This window comes from Anguilla anguilla, chromosome 5 (genome assembly GCF_013347855.1).
Source record: "Anguilla anguilla isolate fAngAng1 chromosome 5, fAngAng1.pri, whole genome shotgun sequence".
Taxonomy (NCBI): domain Eukaryota; kingdom Metazoa; phylum Chordata; class Actinopteri; order Anguilliformes; family Anguillidae; genus Anguilla; species Anguilla anguilla.
Genome location: NC_049205.1, coordinates 8,641,831 through 8,660,146, shown reverse-complemented (window position 1 = coordinate 8,660,146; position 18,316 = coordinate 8,641,831). Strand labels below are relative to the sequence as shown.

Here is an 18,316-nt window from a genome sequence, read left to right as displayed (position 1 = left end):
GATTTGCTAAAGTGCTTATATTTTTCCTCATGACAGCATAGTGGTATGTTGTTAGTATTTGCCTTCAAATAAACATGGCTTGTTCGAGTCAGACATCTGTACAGGGATGGCAATTTGTTGCTGGCCTACATCATTTCTTTCAGCCTCGTGTGGCAGTGTTTCCTGAGCGACAGAGAGTTAGCGGTCATGTTTTGCGCAATACCTCATGAGGATTGTTGGTTTGTTTGAATTTAATTACAAATAGCCAAACCATTGTTCAATAATTTAAAAATCATCTGTTTAAATGTTCAGTTATTATAATGCCTATGTTAGCATCTCTAATATATCTAATTAAATCAAGTACAGAGGCCCTGACACTTTCAGCACCCATGATCCTACACTTTCAATGCTTGAAGCCAATTTTGAACACTTTTTCTCAGCATAGTTCAGCTCCGTGACCTAAAACCAAACGCGTAGCGCTGACTTTTAAAACCGTTAGTTTGAAGCGATTGAGTCAGGAACCGAGGTTGCTCTTTCAGACACGGTGCAGGGGCTCAGTTCAGGGCGCAGTGAAGATGTTCCCTGACCTCCGGCCCGTGGTTCGGGTTTTTGTGTATGCGCGCGCAGGAGGATGTGCGCGAGCCCTGTGTGAACCGAGGAGTGTGCTCAGGCAGCCCCGCCGCACCGCCGCAGCACAGCGCGCACAGGAAACACCTGTGCTCCAACCACAGGCGCTGCGCATTTAGCCCCGCCAGTGCGCCACAGCGCCTTCTCAAATAGAAAAACCAGCCGAAGCTGCTTAGCTCCTCGGAGCCGTTAAACACTGCGTGCAGGTACAGAACCCCCCCCCCCCCCCAACACACACACACACACACACACAAACACAAATGTCAAATCTGCGTCGCAGCTACAAGGCATCGACATCTATTCAGGACGCAACCGCTTTTCTACTTATAATAGATCAGCGTTTTATACTCATCGGATTACAGACATCAAAAAATCTTTATAGGCCTAATTTCTGAGCCAGCAATTGACGTCAGATCAACCTCCATGAATGACGTTGATAAGACATAAAACGTAAAAATGTTTGGTCTGAAGCTTTAGCTTGTAACGTGCATGCCTTTTTGGTTTTTTAAACAATTCATAATTATCGCTTTTTTTACAATGCTTTTTTTCTTTACAATGCTACAGAGATAGTCATAACATGGATGTCTATGGACATGTATGGATTTTCATTGCTTCTTCCATCTTCGGCATTGCTTTTGTTGAAGTTTAAAAATCCTGTGAATATTTTACAGTATTTTACTTTTTCGAAAACACTTTAAAATAACTTGTTCAGGATATGACAAGGTCAGACTTTTTTTTTTTTTTGCTCTCGCAGAAGTCAATGGCTGATCATCAAGGCACCTGTCCAATCTGACTGAGTCAATCATTTGTTGAACGTCCAGGGGTCAGAAAGATAGAAGTCCTGTCATGTATTTCTTCCACCGGTGAACTCAGCCAGGTGATTTCTCTAATTAGTTCTACCTCCTGGTTGAAGGGCTGAGCTAATGAGCAGATCCAGGTGACTGGAACAAAATGCCAGGGAGGACTTTTTCTTTCTGAACCTGGATTTTTCACACCTCTGGATTCAATTACTGATTTGACTGACTGACCAACGATGCAGGCCATCTGTGATTTACAGTACAGGGTGGGAAATAGCGTTGGCGGACAACCGAAAGGGTGAGTTAACTCTGCTGTCGCCCAGTGAGTATCAGCTGCACTGGCAGGAAGACTCTGCTGAGGTGTTAAAGCGGAAGTGTGTAAATATCTCACAGGGCGAACACGGAGGAAGTAGGCCTGGAATGAGACGACAGACCGCTGGCCGCCCCATTAATTTCCTGTCCTGGAGGATTTCAGTCAATGGGATCAGGTCCCCTGCAAAAATAGTCGTAAATTGTGCTCTGAAAATGTTATTTTGGTTTTCAGGAAGAGGTAAATGTTTGAATGAATGTCACTTCAAAAGCTGTTAGGTGGAAATCTCAGACATACACCGGATTAGCTGGCCTTGGTGATGTTGGGTCCAGTGTACTGAACCAAATGCTTTAGCTGTTCTCATTTTGACTTGACAGCGACTTCAGTGGCTCTCCAATACAATTCAGTCATACACTAGAATGGAGTTTTGAGATGACTATGCTGGAGTCATTTGTAAGAAACCTTCTGTGTATGTCATTATTACAAATATATTAAAAAGTTAGCTGTTAATACACTTTTGTTATGCATGCTCATTCCATAAGTTACACTACACTATGCGCAAAATACAATCTGATGTATGTAATAGTTATATATTTGCAAAACAAGGGGTAACCTCCAAATCTGAAGGCAGTTCCTATGATTCATGAAAGTGTGAAGATTCACTGTGTTCTTTTAACTAGAAACCAATAATGAAACTGCAGCAGGGAAGCGTATTGGTAGGTGTATAGGTAAGTGACAGAGTGAAATACTTTACCAGTTTGTTTCAAGAGTGAAATTTAATCTGCAGAGCATGTGTAGCCAAAAGCAGCCTCACCTGGATCATGGACTCTGCAACACTGAGTGAGAGCCCCTCAACCCCCTTAAGACTTCTGGTCAGTTAGGAACAGGGTCCGTTTGTGGAACTGTAACCCGGCTATGTAGGAGTTCTGACAAACAGACAAAGTGGGTGGGATTTCGCAAGTTCTTTTTTTAAGCGGCAATATCCGGTGTTGATCCTCCTCCAGGTCAATATCATTCACATCACATGCCCCAGCTTTGTGACAATGTGGGAGGGTGTGTGGGAACACAGAACACCCCTTTAAGTCCTCCTACCTGAGTACATCTCCGAGGAACACAGGAGCATATCTCCCAGTCTAAAAAAGCTTCATGGTGCTTTCTTATTATATCCATCCACTTTCACTCGGCCATTCATTTATGTCATTATGTCGTGGTTTCATTATTAATGTTTCTATTGAGATTTAATTACAAAGCAACTTAAACAGTGACATTATTCCTCTGAACAGAGAAAGAGAAAAACTCCTGTAAAGAAAGAACACTTGGTAGATCAGGCTGTCTTACAATGGAGGGTGTGGTGAAATCCTCCAGCTCTAATTCCATCAACAACGAGGCCCAGTGGTCATAACATTTACCTGTGAGCTGTCCTAAAGCCATGTAAGCTCATCTGTCAGCGTTCTGACTGACAGACGGTTGGATGAATGGCGCGCGCCGAGCTTCTGTGCCGTGGCTCAGTCTGGGCATCTGGTTTCTCCGCGGTGTGCGTGCTATGCGATAGCCCCGGTCCTGTTCCAGGGTTTAGAACGAACGCGAGTGCCGCGTGCCTTGCGCGAACACTAAAACGGTTTTCTAGCGTTTTCTTTCCGATTCAACTCGCGTTGGTCGTTATGGAAATCGAAGGAGACTGATTGTGAATTCTTTCCCCCCTTTGTCTCTCGGATAATTCATTTTTTCTTGCAAGTATGAAGGCAGTGGTTTTTATTATAGGTTTGAGCATGCTCCTGAAAGGTAAGGATTTGTTCCCTTGTTAATGGGACTATTCTTTAGTTAATATCAAATCTTAAAGTTAATGTTACTTTAGTTAACTTTAATTCCAAATTCTTTTTATTCATGGGTAACAATGGTCATTACTGATCTGTACAGATACTATGTGTATGCTTTAAGTCAAGCTATTGTTTGTATATTGTGTTCAACGTGACCATTACATTAAATGCTAATAATATTTATTGTGATTTTAATCTTAGAAATGCATTTTGCTATCTATTTTATATAGGCTTATTTGTGACTATATTTGAAAGCATTCTCTTGCATGCCAAAGATCCACTTTTATGACTGGCCTCTCAGAACTTATGTGGGTGAAATACATTAGTATAACACACTGCGAAGCACATTGAGCAGCTACGCTGTATTAAAGGCAGTACATCAAGTTTTTATCTTTATTATGAATTATTTTGTGTTGTTTGTTAATCCCTCTGCGTGCGCCTTGTGCGGGTTCTGCCGCGTAGTTTCCCGCTCAGCTCAGGGGAAGTACGCTCAGAAGCTGCTGAACGACCTGATGGAGAACTACTCCAGTGCCCTGCGGCCCGTGGAGGACACCGACAAGGCGCTCAACGTCACCCTGCAGATAACCCTCTCCCAGATCAAGGACATGGTGAGACCAAAGACAGGCCCTCCAGTCACTGAGCAGGGAGAGGGAGGTGGGGGTGGGGGTGGGGGTGGGGGTGGGGCGTGTCTGCTTTCTGTGAAGAAATGTTAAAGGCCAGCATACCGGTGTATAAAAATAGAAAAACTCTTGCTCTGAATTTTGAGCGTTTTGGAATTTACAATAAATTTATATTAATGCTGAAGCCTCCTCTTCATGTTTTAGAGAAGTAAAAGAAGTAAAAAAAAACTGCCAATCTCAAGAGACAGTCCTTAGTCCAGCCGTACACCTTCCCCTTCTCCCCCACAGCTGGGAACACTGAGTTTTCAATCTCTTTACTCAGTCATGGCATAATGTTATTGCAGACTCATCATTCATGTACAAGCACATTAGCGTATCCTGTTACCAGAAAAACAAAACGCTCCATGCCACCCCACCGACCCTCAGTGAAACTCAGTTTATGCGTGTCCACCAGTCATAAGCATCTCACCCACATCGCAGATTCTAACCTGATATCAACAGGCGTGTCTTGTTTTCAGACAGTCTCTCTCTCTGTCGTTGACTGTTAAATAGATTATATCACACCGTATGACACTCTCCCCAGGGCTGTTCATGTCCTGTCAGTGAGGGTGAAGTGTCTCGGGTTTATTTAATCAGCAAGAACACTGTTACTGATACATTATGCATATTTAGATGTTGTGGACCTTTGAAGTTTATTTTAACTTGGGTATTTGCTGTTCCAGTTCTTCCATTTTAAAATTTATTTGCACAAGCTTTTTATTATACCTTTTTTTTTTTGACTAGAGTTTTCAAGATAATATGAACCATGTGTTGGCTTTTAATTTCTGCCGATTGAATTGTGTTGTAGCGCGTCACAGTGTCTTGATTTCAGCCTCTAGGACACTGGTAACCAACGCTGTTCCTGAAGATCTGCCATCCTGTAGGTTTTCATTTCAACCCTAATTTGACACACCTAATTCTACTAACTAGCGGCTCAACAAGATCTCTAGCTGTTGAACGAGTTGTACTTTGTTAGGGGTAGAGTGAAAACCTACAGGACGGTACATCTCCAGGAAGAGGGTTGGTTACCACTGCTCTAGGAAGGCAAGTACGACTATTGTCACAATGATCTGCCCTTGAAAAGATCCCGGCTTGCACCTGTGCCTGCAGGACGAGAGGAACCAGGTGCTGACGTCATACCTGTGGATCAGGCAGGTCTGGCACGACGCCTACCTGAAGTGGGACAGGGACGCCTACGACGGGCTGGAGGTCATCCGTATTCCCAGCGACCTGGTCTGGAGGCCGGACATTGTCCTCTATAACAAGTATGGCTGTCAATACGTACGTACGCTCAAAGGCTCTTCAAAGTCAGGGGTGCAGGTTGTGCTTCCCGCTCCCACAAAACAGCTAGCGTGCTCAGTGTCCTGTGCTGAAACATATCTCCCCCATCTCCTCTCTGTCTAAGGAGTGGCTATAAAAGGCAGCAGCGTTTCATAATGGAAAAGAAAATTCCACAAACTAATTTAGCAAAAAAGACGTTCGATTTTTAAAAAACCATATCCATATATGCTGACATGTTTTGGCTAATCGTGTTTTGGCCTTCACAAAGGCTGATGTATATGATGTATGAGGTGGTGTATTTTTATTGCTATTTGTAGGCTGTATGTGTGCTTATTTACCCATTCCTTAGACCAGGCGTCTCAAACTCCGGTCCTGCCCCGTTCTACTGTTTGTGACCTTCTTTTGTCTTTTCATGTTCAAATACAAAGCAAATTCCCAAGTACTACTGACGTCTCCAGGCTGTCGTTCATAAACAGTCATAGCATTTTGGCATATGAATGAAATGTCAGAGAGCCTGCAGTGTGTTTGAACAAGGTGTCATTCTCTGCCACAGCGGTCACGATTAGCCACGTGTGCCTGCGAACGATCTCGAGTGCTGAGCAAATCAAAATGGCGGAAGTGTACACACCGGCAAAAACTGTACAGAAAGGACGCAAGTAACTGGCAAACAGACAAAGTCAAACAGATTGAGACCACACAGCCAATGGTTATAGCTACTTGCACCACATTTGGTATGCAGCAATGTGTTTTGACCAATCGGGCGTTTTATTTCATACAGGTTCATGCAAGGGGAAGGAATTTGTAGGGATATTGTTTGCGTAAGACACCCCCCCCCCCCAGGTTCAGTGCCTCTAACTCCTCCCCCAGGGCTGATGACGAGTCCTCAGGACCGGCTGACACCAACGTGGTCCTGCGCTACAACGGCGAGATCACCTGGGACTCCCCCGCCATCACCAAGAGCTCCTGCGTGGTGGACGTGTCCTACTTCCCCTTCGACGACCAGCAGTGCAACCTCACCTTCGGCTCCTGGACCTACAACGGCAACCAGGTGGACATCGCCATGGGGATGGACAGCGGGGACCTGTCGGACTTCGTGGAGAACGTGGAGTGGGAGTGCCACGGGATGCCCGCCGCCAAGAATGTCATCATGTACGGCTGCTGCTCGGACCCGTACCCGGACATCACCTACACCCTGCTCCTCAAGCGCCGCTCCTCCTTCTACATCTTCAACCTGCTGCTGCCCTGCGTGATGATCTCCTTCCTGGCCCCGCTGAGCTTCTACCTGCCGGCCGACTCCGGGGAGAAGGTGTCCCTGGGCGTGACGGTGCTGCTGGCCCTCACCGTCTTCCAGCTCATGGTGGCTGAGAGCATGCCTCCCTCAGAGAGTGTGCCCCTCATCGGTGAGCAAGTTCACACTGTGTGTGTGTGTGTGTGTGAGTGTGTGTGTTTTTTTTTTCCTCGCTCATTTGTGCATGAATGTGTCTGTATGGTACTTTGTGATGACAGTTACTCTTGTAATTAAATTCTGAGGAAGATGCCGTCATAAACAGTTACAGAGAAATTTGTATTTAGAGGAACAAGAATAACATTTGTTCACTATCAGTGTTAGACACGTCACAGAAAGTGTTGGCAATGCTTCAAACTGGCAGACAGACTGAGAACTAAATTATTTATTTCCTGTGTTTCTGCAGGGAAGTATTACATTGCGACAATGATCATGATCACGGCCTCCACAGCCCTCACCATCTTCATCATGAACATCCACTTCTGCGGTGCTGAGGCCAAGCCCGTCCCACACTGGGCCAAGGTGGTCATCATCAACTACATGTCCAAGATCTTCTTTGTGTACGAGGTGGGCGAGAACTGCACCACCCCCCAGCGCGAGAGGATTCCCGTGCACACGGAGGACCCCCTGGGCAACGGAAGCCTGTACGGGAGCCACCATCGCCAGGACGACGGCCACTACAGCTGCCCGCAGCAGCAACACCGGCATCATCACCACGGCAACAGCGAAAAGAAGGCCAAAGCCCTCCCCAACGGCGACGGAAAGTGCCGCCCCATTGGCCGCGATGGCAGCTACGAGCCCAACGGCGTTGTGAACGGTGGGCCGAAGGACGAGCTGCCGTACCCGGAGAAGGTCGCCCCCTACTGGCAGGCCTGTGCCTGCGGCCGCCACCAGAAGCTGGTGAGGAACGTGGAGTACATCGCCAACTGCTTCCGGGAGCAGCGAGCCAACTGCGTCAAGGGCGCCGAGTGGAAGAAGGTGGCCAAGGTCATGGACCGGTTCTTCATGTGGATCTTCTTCGCCATGGTCTTCCTCATGAGCATTGTGATCATCGGCAAAGCCACCTGACGCTTGGCGAGATGGGACTGTCCGTTTTCGTACATTTCTGTTCCGGTTTAGATTAAAAAGGAATACGTGGAATACTCTTGGAAAACTGTTGCTGGTGATTTTATTTTTTTCTTCATGGTCAAGTCAAAGCTTTTTTCACCTCTCTTTCTTCTCTTCAGAAATCAGTAACGAAACTAGTGGCTTAGCCTCAGGAATGATGACACCATTAATTGCCAGTTCCTATAGACTCTGAAGCCTGGTTTCTAAGGATATGTTTCCGCTACACTGACAAAATCCCTTGGATGGAAATGTATTGAATGTCATCCTGAAGAGCTCAGCTCTGTGCACTCTAATATTTAAAACATACACCATTAAATAATTAACTGTAATCCGTTTGTAAAAACAGTCCAGAGAAGCAGATTAAGTTAGCACTTGATGGACAAATATGAAGATCTCTTTGAACATGCAGGAAATTTTTCAAGGATAACATTTCATGTTTGATATGTTGATGTCCACGGGCTATTGTTTACAAGACATTTTTTTGTTTATGGAAATACATCTTTGTATATCAGGCTCTATTATTATCATTAGTAGTAGTAGTTGTTGTTGTAGAAGTAGTCTTATTATTAGTTTATTAATAATACACCTCTGCATATAGCAGACGCACTTAAAGAATCATGGTATTAGTTGTTGGATTAATAGATTAACATTTTGTATTAAATCGACGCTCATCCAGAATGGCTTGTACCAAGCTTCCATTTAAACAAGTTATTTAACTGGATATAGTATCGTTCGAAAACTATTCACACTGGTCAACTTGTCACATAAAAAGATACGTTCGGTAGCTCTGTTGAAACTGCTAATGTTAATGAGGATTAGAATCCTATGCTCCCTATCCTATCCTATGCTATGAGTATAGTTAGAGCCGTGGCCATGCCATCTGGAACCATGTTGGTCTCAAAGGTTGATCTGTGAGCAACCCCCACTGACTGATCGCGTTCGTGTAAAGTGATCGCCGTTACTTGTCCCGCGCGCTGACCTCGTCCTGTAAGACCAGCGGGGAAAACGCAAGCTTGGGTAAGTTGCGTGGATATCCACTCCGCCGGGGAAACAGGGTGCCTGCCTCGTGCCGGCGTGCTTATGCTCCAGTGGTTCAGAACGAAAAATAATATTTTCAAATCAAGTCGCCAAGGTAGAATAGTTAATGGCCAGCTTTGTTTTCAGACGCGGTGCAGGATGTAAGACAATCTTTGAGCGGCGTGAACGCTCATCAATAATGTAACTTGAATGCGTCTGGCCTTGTGGTGCATGACAAGGCTACCGTTGCGCACGCAGTCCCTATCGAGCCGCTGAAAATAAAAGCATTGCGCGTGAAAACAGCGATACTGTTACTAAAGACCGAATAACACAACCACACCATTAGTGCTCATTGACCCGAACCAACCGCCACCTGACAGCGATTGAAAAATTAAGCACACAGATGAGCGCTTATACCACAACGCCATGGAATGAATCAGGTCAGCCCAACCCTGTTCCTGGAGATTTACCGTCCTGCAGGTTTTCATTTCAACCCTAATTTTGCACATCCGATTCTGCCAATTAGCAGCTATACAAGATCTCTAGCTGTTGAGTAAGGCGTTCTTTGTTAGGGTTGGAGAGAAACCCTACAGGGTAGTAGATCTCCTGGAACCGGATCAAGGAACAGCCCTCAGTTAAACCACCCCCTACCCCAAGACATACACACACACACACATACACTCACACACATCATTGATACGTAATTCCAGAACGTTCAAGGAAACATTGCACCTCTGACACCCATGCTACCACCACCTGCAAACGATTTGTTGAGTGAACACAAAACCCTTTCTACTCATTCAGCAAGTCCCTTTGCACTGTGCTATTCATACCGCATGCACCAGAGCAGCTGTGTATGTTCACAACTCTTCACCGCTTTGAACTGTTCCTGCTGATTCTCATTTGAATGAAATGCTATTTTAAAAACTATTGTTCAGATATGATTCCTCTTTGTAGACCACACATGTGCAAAAAGTTCAAGAAATTGTGACTGCTGAGACAAGAGGCAAGAGCAGATTTTTCTGTTCATCCAGGAAGTTGGTTTTTGGGTGCTATGTTTGCTTCTCAGTGAAACAAGGTATTTGCAGTAATCATTTACATTTTAAGGATGTGTCAAATAAGCTAAATATGTCACAAGCTAATACTCTGATATAGTGTGGAAAAAATGAATTATAAAACATATGCAGTTAAAACGTAAATGCAATTTACAAAATACAGAGCTTGTTGCGAGTCAGCGGTTTGCATGGTAAAAGCAGTCTTAATCTGTACACTGAGTGTTCCAGATTCGCTTGGCCTTTCGTCTTCCTCGTCAGGCGACGTGCTGCCTTCTGTCAACAGTCTGTCACGCCATCTTTAGTCACAGATCTGACAGATGCGCAAAAGATAATTTTTTAACCGAATGCCAGAAGTATGATTTTTTTATTTGCTCTTCAGTTAAATAACGTCAGCGTCGCAGCTACAGCGTGGCTTAGGATGACATCACAATGTGCAGCAGAAGAGAGCAACGTGAATGAGCAGGGGAGGGTCTCGTACAGAAGGTGACCGAGCCCCCTAAATAAATCCATTTTAAAAAAAAATCAGCACACAAAAGTGCGTCATGGTCTTCCTCATGAGCATTCTCAGCGCCCTCTCTGGGAGTGCCCGGTCGTTGGGTGTGTAATTGTCAGCGTCGGTCAGTGCAGCAGCATTACTGGAAGCAGTTGAACTGAACTGATCCACAGACAGGAGGTCGGAAGCAAGGCCCTGCTACGTAATGGCTGCCTGAAGCTTGGGGTGTGCAATAGTGCCACCTGCTGGCAATCAATCCACATGGCACAATCCTATTGGTGTGTCATATATTGTGTTTAAGACAGCTACAAATTACCAGTTCCGTGGATTCCTATTGGAGCTGCTCCTTGGCCCATGGGAGCTACTATGTTTGACTGTGGGCTTTTGACACCAGATGTGCATGCACACTGGGTACCAAAACATGAAGGGATGAATGGGACTTTCTGTGGGGCTCAGAAAAACAAGACCAGGTCAAAATCTAGTATATGGCTGGACCTCTCCGGCTGACCAATGGTGTAACTTCATCACTCAGTCACTCAGTCAGTCACAGACATTCGCGTTTGTAGGGCTGGTCCAGCCAAAACAATGTGTTCCTCGAGAGTAATTCGTTTGGCGTGAAAATGTTTTAGAATTTAAACGTACTGGCCAGAATAGTATAATTTTGCCAGGGTCAATGCATAGTTTTGAATGGGCTTCAATGGGGAAATTTGCTTTTTGGCACAAGTGGCATACTAAACTGCAATACCTCTGGTAACCACTGGAGTTTGCAAGCTTCAGGGGGAATGTCACTCCCTGGTCCTCTGGTGTGGTGTGGCTGTACACTTGGGAAATTCACAGAAATTTCTGTGCAGCCTATTTAACCAGAGTGTTTCTGCTTAATATCCAACTACACAATAAGGTCAAAATGTATTGTAAGACGCTATAGATTAAGGGAATCTTCACAGCTTATAATAATAATAATAATAATAATAATAAGTTATGAGTAGAAATACTGAAAGCTATGTGACTGGTTTAAAGCTATATATAAGGGTATATTTTTCATATAAGAAAACCAGTTCATAAGCCATCTCACAATCATTTGCAGCCTGGGGTAAGCATCCATGTGTGAGCGAATGAAATTAATATGACAAAGATTTCATCTTTATGTGCGCAGCAAAGAGTAAATACAGAAATGCCATTTTTGAAAATGCTTTATTTAACTATTCAGCTAGCACTTTAAATACAACAATCCTGAAGAAGAAGCTTTTTAAAAACAACGTAATGACATTACAGTGCACAGAAAAAGGTTAAAAAGGCCTAAAGCAATATGCATGGAAATAAGGCACGCTAAAAACTTTTATTGCATTTCTAAAAGGTTTCTTAAAATATCCACACCTTGTTCGTTTCAGTAGCCAAGAACTTGCACATCGAAGTTGAAATACTACTCTTGTAGTGTTTGTGAAATAATCGCAATGGAGAGATGCTTACGCAGGCACTCTGGTTTCCTGGTTCAGCACTCCATATACTACCTAGAGGATTCTGGGTAATAGCACCTCCATACCAGTCATACATCAAATGTTTGCATAACACATCACAACTGCCCTTTCTGAATGTTCACAAGTCCTGGATGCTTTGGAAAAACAGTTCTCTGTTATCACAGGTTGTACTTTTTTGTTTTTAACGAGAAAGAAAGAACTGAAAGCAAATCTTTTGTCTCCTTTTAAAATATATTATATTTCTTCTCACTTTTCTTAAGCTTCATATACAACACTTGTACTGAATATATTAAATATATTTGAACGTTTGTCATCGCAAAAGGAACATTTCTGCGGAGTTGATTCAATTTTTCTTTCCAAACACAGCAGAAAAAGTAGCCTTTAAACAGGCAATACAAAACAAACACTGCATGAACTGAATGAAGTAACATGCTGAGAAGCGTCATAAATACGTCAGGGCGGGTCCATGGCGAACGCTGTGGCCTCTGTTGTGTGTTCGGCATGTTTACTTAGCTTTTAGCACAGAGAGTAATTACAGCCTGCTCCACGGCCAATCAGAAATAAGCAAACAAAAGAGCCGAGTCTGATTAAAAAAGCACAGAGTTAACTACCTCCAAAGCAACACAAGCCACGTATGTACTATGCTTTGTGTCTCACAGCGGCAATGGGAAAACGTGATCAAATTCAAATGGCTCAAATATGACAGGCCTACGCTGCGTCCCCATGCACCTGCCATTGTCACGTGCGACATCGGCGAATCACACGTCACCGATGAGCCTGTTTACTTTGGCATGTCCCAATTCACTGGCTGTGTTCTGCTTCGCGTGTTCTGTGTGGCTTTTGTCTTCCGAATCAGAGCCTATGTGAACCGCAGAAAAGTTCAGCTCTGCACAAACAGACATTCAGAAACCTGCCGTTGGGTTCGGGTACACCCGTGAGGGAGCAGAAAAGTTCAGCTCGGTACGAACAGACCGGTGCGCCTGCTCTTTTCTGCAACGTGCAATCCACTGAAGCGGCCCCAGTTTCACACTTTTTCCACATTTCTCCCATCATGGCTGCCACTTTGCACACGTACACAAGCATATCCACAAAAATTATAATAATAAAAGCTAAATGTCACCAATAACAACAAATATTTCACTTGGGGGGGGGGGGGGGGGGGGTGGGTTGCAACCTCTTGTGGACTATGTTAAGTGCACCTAACTCAAAGCCATTTCAGCAAAGTAAAGCAGGAGAATGTAGGCTCCACGTGACAGCAGTATACACTAGCAGTATAAAGGAGTGTAATACGAGCCACCAGACAACTGATCAACAGATAGGGAAGCGTGTCTTTGTTGCCGCGGTAACCACCCTTCCTTACACAGGAGATGATGTGGTGTGTTTGCTCAGTATGTAGCTCGCTCAGGATCTGCTTCGCTCAAATACAGTTTGTCACAGGGTTAGATTTTTTTTTTAAAAGGTTCGTTTCATTGAACTTCATAAAGGCGATGCGTTAAAGAATTCCAGCCCAGGTCTGAAGCCCCCAGTTCTATTCGTCAAAGTAACGATTCATGTAGTAGTAATTTTTTGTTTGTTATGACAACATTTTAGGTTTTCTGCTGGAAACATCTTCTGTGAGTACGTGGTAAGCACTGGAAGGCGTGGTGCACCAAGCCTCTTCTGCACTAGGCCCAAAACATGCGCCCGCTTTGGCAATTCAGCCAGTCACATGAGACGGATTCACACGGCCATGGCCAATCACAGCAGAGAACTTCAACACCGCCGGTTTACATGGGTGAAAGCAGGACACGGAAACAGCTCAGTGTTTCTCACAGAGAGTGCTCATTTTTTAGCGCCAATGCTAACCTCCACTACAAGAGAAACTACTGCATCTGAAGGGTATTATCTGCCTTTTAGAAGATCTGAAGAAAAATGAAGCAGTGCTGCGCATATAGATATTAGACCTGGTTAGCATTAGCATTATCTTAGTCATTATGGAAGGAAGTCACGAATGTCTGTGACTGAGTCACTGAGTGATGAAGCTACACCATTGGTCAGCCGGTTCGGTCCAGCCATATACTAGATTTTGACCTGGTCTTGTTTAACATTAGAGTAGATGGATCTTGCTCTTCCAATAGGTTTATACAGAAGCATATGAACCAGTTCGAAACTTGTGCTCGCTGAGGTGAAAGTCTTTGAATGCTGGTCTCATTTGAGGAGCTTTGTTCAACAGAGAGTCATTCAGAAGGGGGGAGATCACTTTCTTTTCCCCGAAATGGACAAGTTGAGAGATTCTACAATAATGTTCATTTACTGCCTTTGAGAGCAAACATTTGTTTGGAATCATGCTCCTTATTGTAGGTGCAGTGTCACCCTACATTGGTTATGAATATTTTTTCAGATTAAAGGGAGTTTCTTTTCTGGTTCTGGTGGGTGATCGTGTCCCTGCGTTTCAGAAAAAGTAAACCTTTGTTCCTGGGTTTTTACCCGAAGTTATCTAGTTAAAATCTTTACACACATATTTTTTTTCTTTGAGATGAAGATGACACATATGGCCAAGGCTAAACCTAAAACCTTCATACCACAGTACTTTATAAAGAAAAGAAAAAACCAAAATGTTTATATTAATATGAATAACAATGCAACAAAACAAATAATTATAATAATGAATGCATAGCTAAAAATGTCCGCATTCAAACTGGTAGGCATACAGTGTGTGGACGGAAGACATTTAAGTCTCTACAGTAATATTAAAGACTATTGCTAACATTATCAAAAATTCTCAAAATATAAACTTTTTTTCTCAAGAAACTCAAAAAAGCACATTTTCTTCAACGTTCTTCTATTTTTGTACAAAGAAATTTATGGTTAAAAAAACGTTTCTTTCTTTTTTTAAGATGTAAGGTTACAACTCTTTAATGCCAAGTAATATGCTCACTTTCAGAAACCCCAAAAAATAAAGGCCAAATAAAACACACAACAAAGCCAAGGCGAATGAAATGAAACATCCAAAATGGAGTTCTCTCTTCATAAATACGAAAGTGTTCCTTCAGTGTCCTTTGTTTCCCGGGGGCGACCGGGCGAGGGGGAGGGCCTCCATCAGTATGTCGGGTACATGTCGTGGATGGGCATCTGGAAGGTGGCGGCGGGGAAGGCCTGGGGCACGTATCCGGCGTAGCCCCCGTAGGCCGCCGCCACCGCCGCGTTCTTCTGCAGGGCTGCCGCCATGGCGGCGGAGTTGGCGTGCGTGATGGGGATGTAGCTGGTCCCGTACAGGTTGGCGCCGGCGGGGATGCGCTGGACGCCATGCGCCATGGCGTACACTGGGGTGATGGGGCGACCCTGCGGTGAGCAGGAGGTAAAAAAAATAAGAAAAGACAGGGTGGAAAAGGTGAGATTAGATAGGTAATGATCTATTCAACCATTTTCCCCACAACTATTGACAATGATAATAATAATAACAGTAATAATAATAATGTATAAAAAATGAATCTCACACACCAGAGGAGACTGGAAGAGAGAAGGAGAGAGTAAGAGAAAGAATAATAAAGAGGGAGTGCCAGAGAGAGAGAGAGAGAGAGAGAGAGAGAGAATGATAGTGTGAGATAGACAGAGAGAGATAATGAGAGAGTGAGATAGGGAGTGGCAGAGAATGAGAGAGTGAGAGAAGGAGTGACACCAGAGAGAGAGAGAGAGAGAGAGAGGGAGAGAGAAAATGAAAGAATGTGTATGCACCTGGAACGGGGGTGGGGTGGACACAGCTGGCAGGACCGTTGCGGCTGTGGGAGCCCCCGTGTGGTCGTGCTGGAGAGCCAGGGGGCTGATGAGGTGCTCCATCCCGTGCATCTTCCCCTCCTCCATGACTTTAGCAGCGCTGCCAGCAGGGAACATGGGGTACTGGCCCCCCAGGGCCGGGAGCGCCACTGCAAAAAGAGAGGCACAGAGCTTTCAGAGGGGAACCAGCGACGGGGCCACAGTTTCTTAAAGAGGGAGTGCTACAATATATGCGTGGATTAACCCTTTAAAATGTAACGTCACAAATATGTGATTAGAATGTTCTTAGCTGAGCATTCTAATGCTGATGTAACAGTCACCGTTGGTAATTAAAAGCAATGGAGTTCTAGAACACTGACCGAGAAAAAAACATTCTGGAAAATCAACTTATCAAAGGGTTAAAAATGGGTAGAGTCCAGTGCAACCATGTGAATGGATAGACCCAAATAAATGTAAAGTTCTATACAATATATAGAGTTTTTCTGTTGAAGTTATTTCACCAAAATGCACAAGTATCTCTTTTCATGTTATCTCAGCGTAAAATTATGCACAAATATATTATGACACTTTAAAGGGTCTCTACAGAAAAAAAAAAAATCCCCACAAATGTACAAAATCCTCTGTTCACATGTTAGCTCCATGTGTCCAATTTATTTTATGACGCAGGGTAAGCGCCAGTTTCTCAAAGTCTAATTAGCACTAATCTGTGTCTCGAATATCCAACTGACACGAGGCCTCCGTTCTGTATGGCAGGAGGCATAATTATCCCTTCAGCACTGAAATGCCCCAGCAGGACTGCGTAATCTAGCGCATGTGAGATTATGTTATTTGCATTAATCCCGTCTTGGGACAAATATGAAGTACGCGCTCCTTATGAAACGCAGCGACTGCGTGTCTGGACCTGTTGCACAGGTCCTATTACACAACATGACTTCAGCTGCAGCAATGCTAGTTAAGTATGACTCAGCTTAATGAGACTCTGCCTCTAGATTAACGGGTTTTATCAGTCCTTTCGATATACAGCCAATCAAAAGGCCAATGAGCTCTGGCCAGGCCTGTTTTCCACTCGCAGAATTGACTGTGGATCATGGTTTTATTTAGTGGTGATTTTGGCCATCAGAGGGCCAGCAATCACTCCTGGAAATGCAATTTTCTGTAATTTGTGTAAATTCCGGTAAAGGTACAAAATGCATCACTTAAAACCTTCTGAATTTCAAAAACCCGCAACTCCTCCAGGATTTTAGGAATATACCCCATTTTTACTTAAATTTTAATTAAATAGAAAATAAGATTGTCTTAATCACAAGTCCCTATTACTTAATGAGGCCCAAAATCAGTTATGCACTGTTATCAGAATGAGACAGGGAGCGAGAGAAAGAGAGAAAACCAGGTAAAGAGGCTCTAACACCACTGACAACACCTCTTCTAGGAAACAAGGAGTAAAAAGGGGGTGGAGCTAGAGGTGGAGTGAGCGGGTAAAAGGGGCGGGGCTGGAGGTGGAGTGAGCGGGTCAGAGGGGGAAGGGGGCGGAGTCCCATACTGACTTGTGCCAGGCTTCATGCCCACTGAGTTGACCTGGGTCAGCTCCAGACTGGGCATCAGCTCGTAGGGCTTGTCCTGCAGCTTGGGTTTCCCTTCGTGGTAGCGGCTGTAGATGCCCCGCCCGGCCGAGTAACCCCCCAGGTAGGAGCCACGGGGCCCCGGGGCCCTATTCCCGCTGGCCGCGCGCCCCCGGCCTCTTACAGTACCTGCTTGAGATACAAAACGAGAGACGCTCCAGTTCAGAAAGGACTGCGCCCCACTGGCTACACGACTTGTTCGAATGTAAAGAGCTTGGTTGTCCGAGAAGTTCTACAGGTCTTTCTCAAGGTTCTGGGTGGGTCAGGCTGCGGTTGGGGATTGAGGGCTTGTCACCATAGTGATGTTCCACCCTTGGCGGCAATGTTTTTTAGTTTTTTTTAATCCTTTTTATTTTTGGGTTGAGTGATGTCCTAAATAGGACTGGCATCGTGCCTTGCTAACACTTTTCTTCACTCATTTCCATTTCTTCATTCAAATGTCAAATGTTTCATCATAATCGAAAAGGGACTTTTGAAGCTCTGAAGAAGGTCATACGTGACTGAAAGATCTGCGCACAGTCACTTATGGAAGTAGCTCAGGCTCAAAACCTCACTGTCAGGACAGGCCAGGGTTAGTGCCTAGGTGAGCCGCTCTGGTGCCTGCAGTGCATATATTCTTGTGCATGGAAGACACCGGATCTCGTTTGCGCAGGCTAATTTCGCTCCGAGCTTCACCTCCCAGGGAACACTGCGGTGACCTGGGAGAACTCCTTCTACAGGGAGTGGTTTTAAAGGGGTGGCGTGATCCTAAATCTCTGCAACTGTTCCAGTCAGAGGAGAACCAGCAGTTGCAGACGTGACTCAACCTCTTTTTTCAAAGGCGGTTTTATGTGAATGTGCGTGTGCGTACGTGTGTGTGTACGTGTATGCGTGTGTGTGTGTGCGTGCGTGTGTGACTGTGTGTGTGTGTGTGTATGAAGAGCTTGTGTTTGGGAAAGTCAGAGGGTAGCCGAGGCTTAATTGTAAAGCCTGCTAATCATGTTGTTTGCAATAAGGGTAAATACATACCCAAATAAAGTACATGTGAGCAGATAAACAAAAG

The 18,316-nt window shown here is 44.6% G+C and overlaps 2 protein-coding genes across 12 annotated transcripts in view; one reads left to right on the top strand and one right to left on the bottom strand.

Moving 5' to 3' along the window:
- Window positions 1-866: 866 nt before the first annotated feature.
- On the top strand, window positions 867-7,902 carry chrna9a (cholinergic receptor, nicotinic, alpha 9a). Of its 2 annotated transcripts, none has more exons than XM_035418689.1 (5): window positions 867-1,262; window positions 1,361-4,138; window positions 5,300-5,454; window positions 6,338-6,870; window positions 7,162-7,902. In XM_035418689.1, exons 2-5 carry the CDS (start codon window positions 3,929-3,931, stop codon window positions 7,821-7,823), a joined length of 1,560 nt encoding a protein of 519 aa, XP_035274580.1. In that variant the 5' UTR covers window positions 867-1,262; window positions 1,361-3,928; the 3' UTR covers window positions 7,824-7,902. The 2 variants fall into 2 exon arrangements, with proteins under 2 accessions (XP_035274580.1, XP_035274581.1); XM_035418690.1 differs by having other exon boundaries at window positions 867-3,495; window positions 3,993-4,138.
- Window positions 7,903-11,599: 3,697 nt separating this feature from the next.
- Window positions 11,600-18,316, bottom strand: part of LOC118227792 (RNA-binding protein 47-like) — a 38,603-nt gene continuing 31,886 nt past the window's right edge. For 8 of the 10 annotated variants that reach the window (XM_035418679.1, XM_035418681.1, XM_035418683.1 and 5 more), the window contains 3 exons: window positions 17,200-17,406; window positions 15,617-15,804; window positions 11,600-15,223 (listed from right to left, as the gene is read on the bottom strand). In XM_035418679.1, coding sequence (XP_035274570.1) covers window positions 14,981-15,223; window positions 15,617-15,804; window positions 17,200-17,406 — 638 coding nt within the window. In that variant the 3' untranslated portion in view covers window positions 11,600-14,980. The remainder of the gene's footprint in view (window positions 15,224-15,616; window positions 15,805-17,199; window positions 17,407-18,316) is intronic. The other 2 variants (XM_035418687.1, XM_035418688.1) reach the window with 2 other exon arrangements.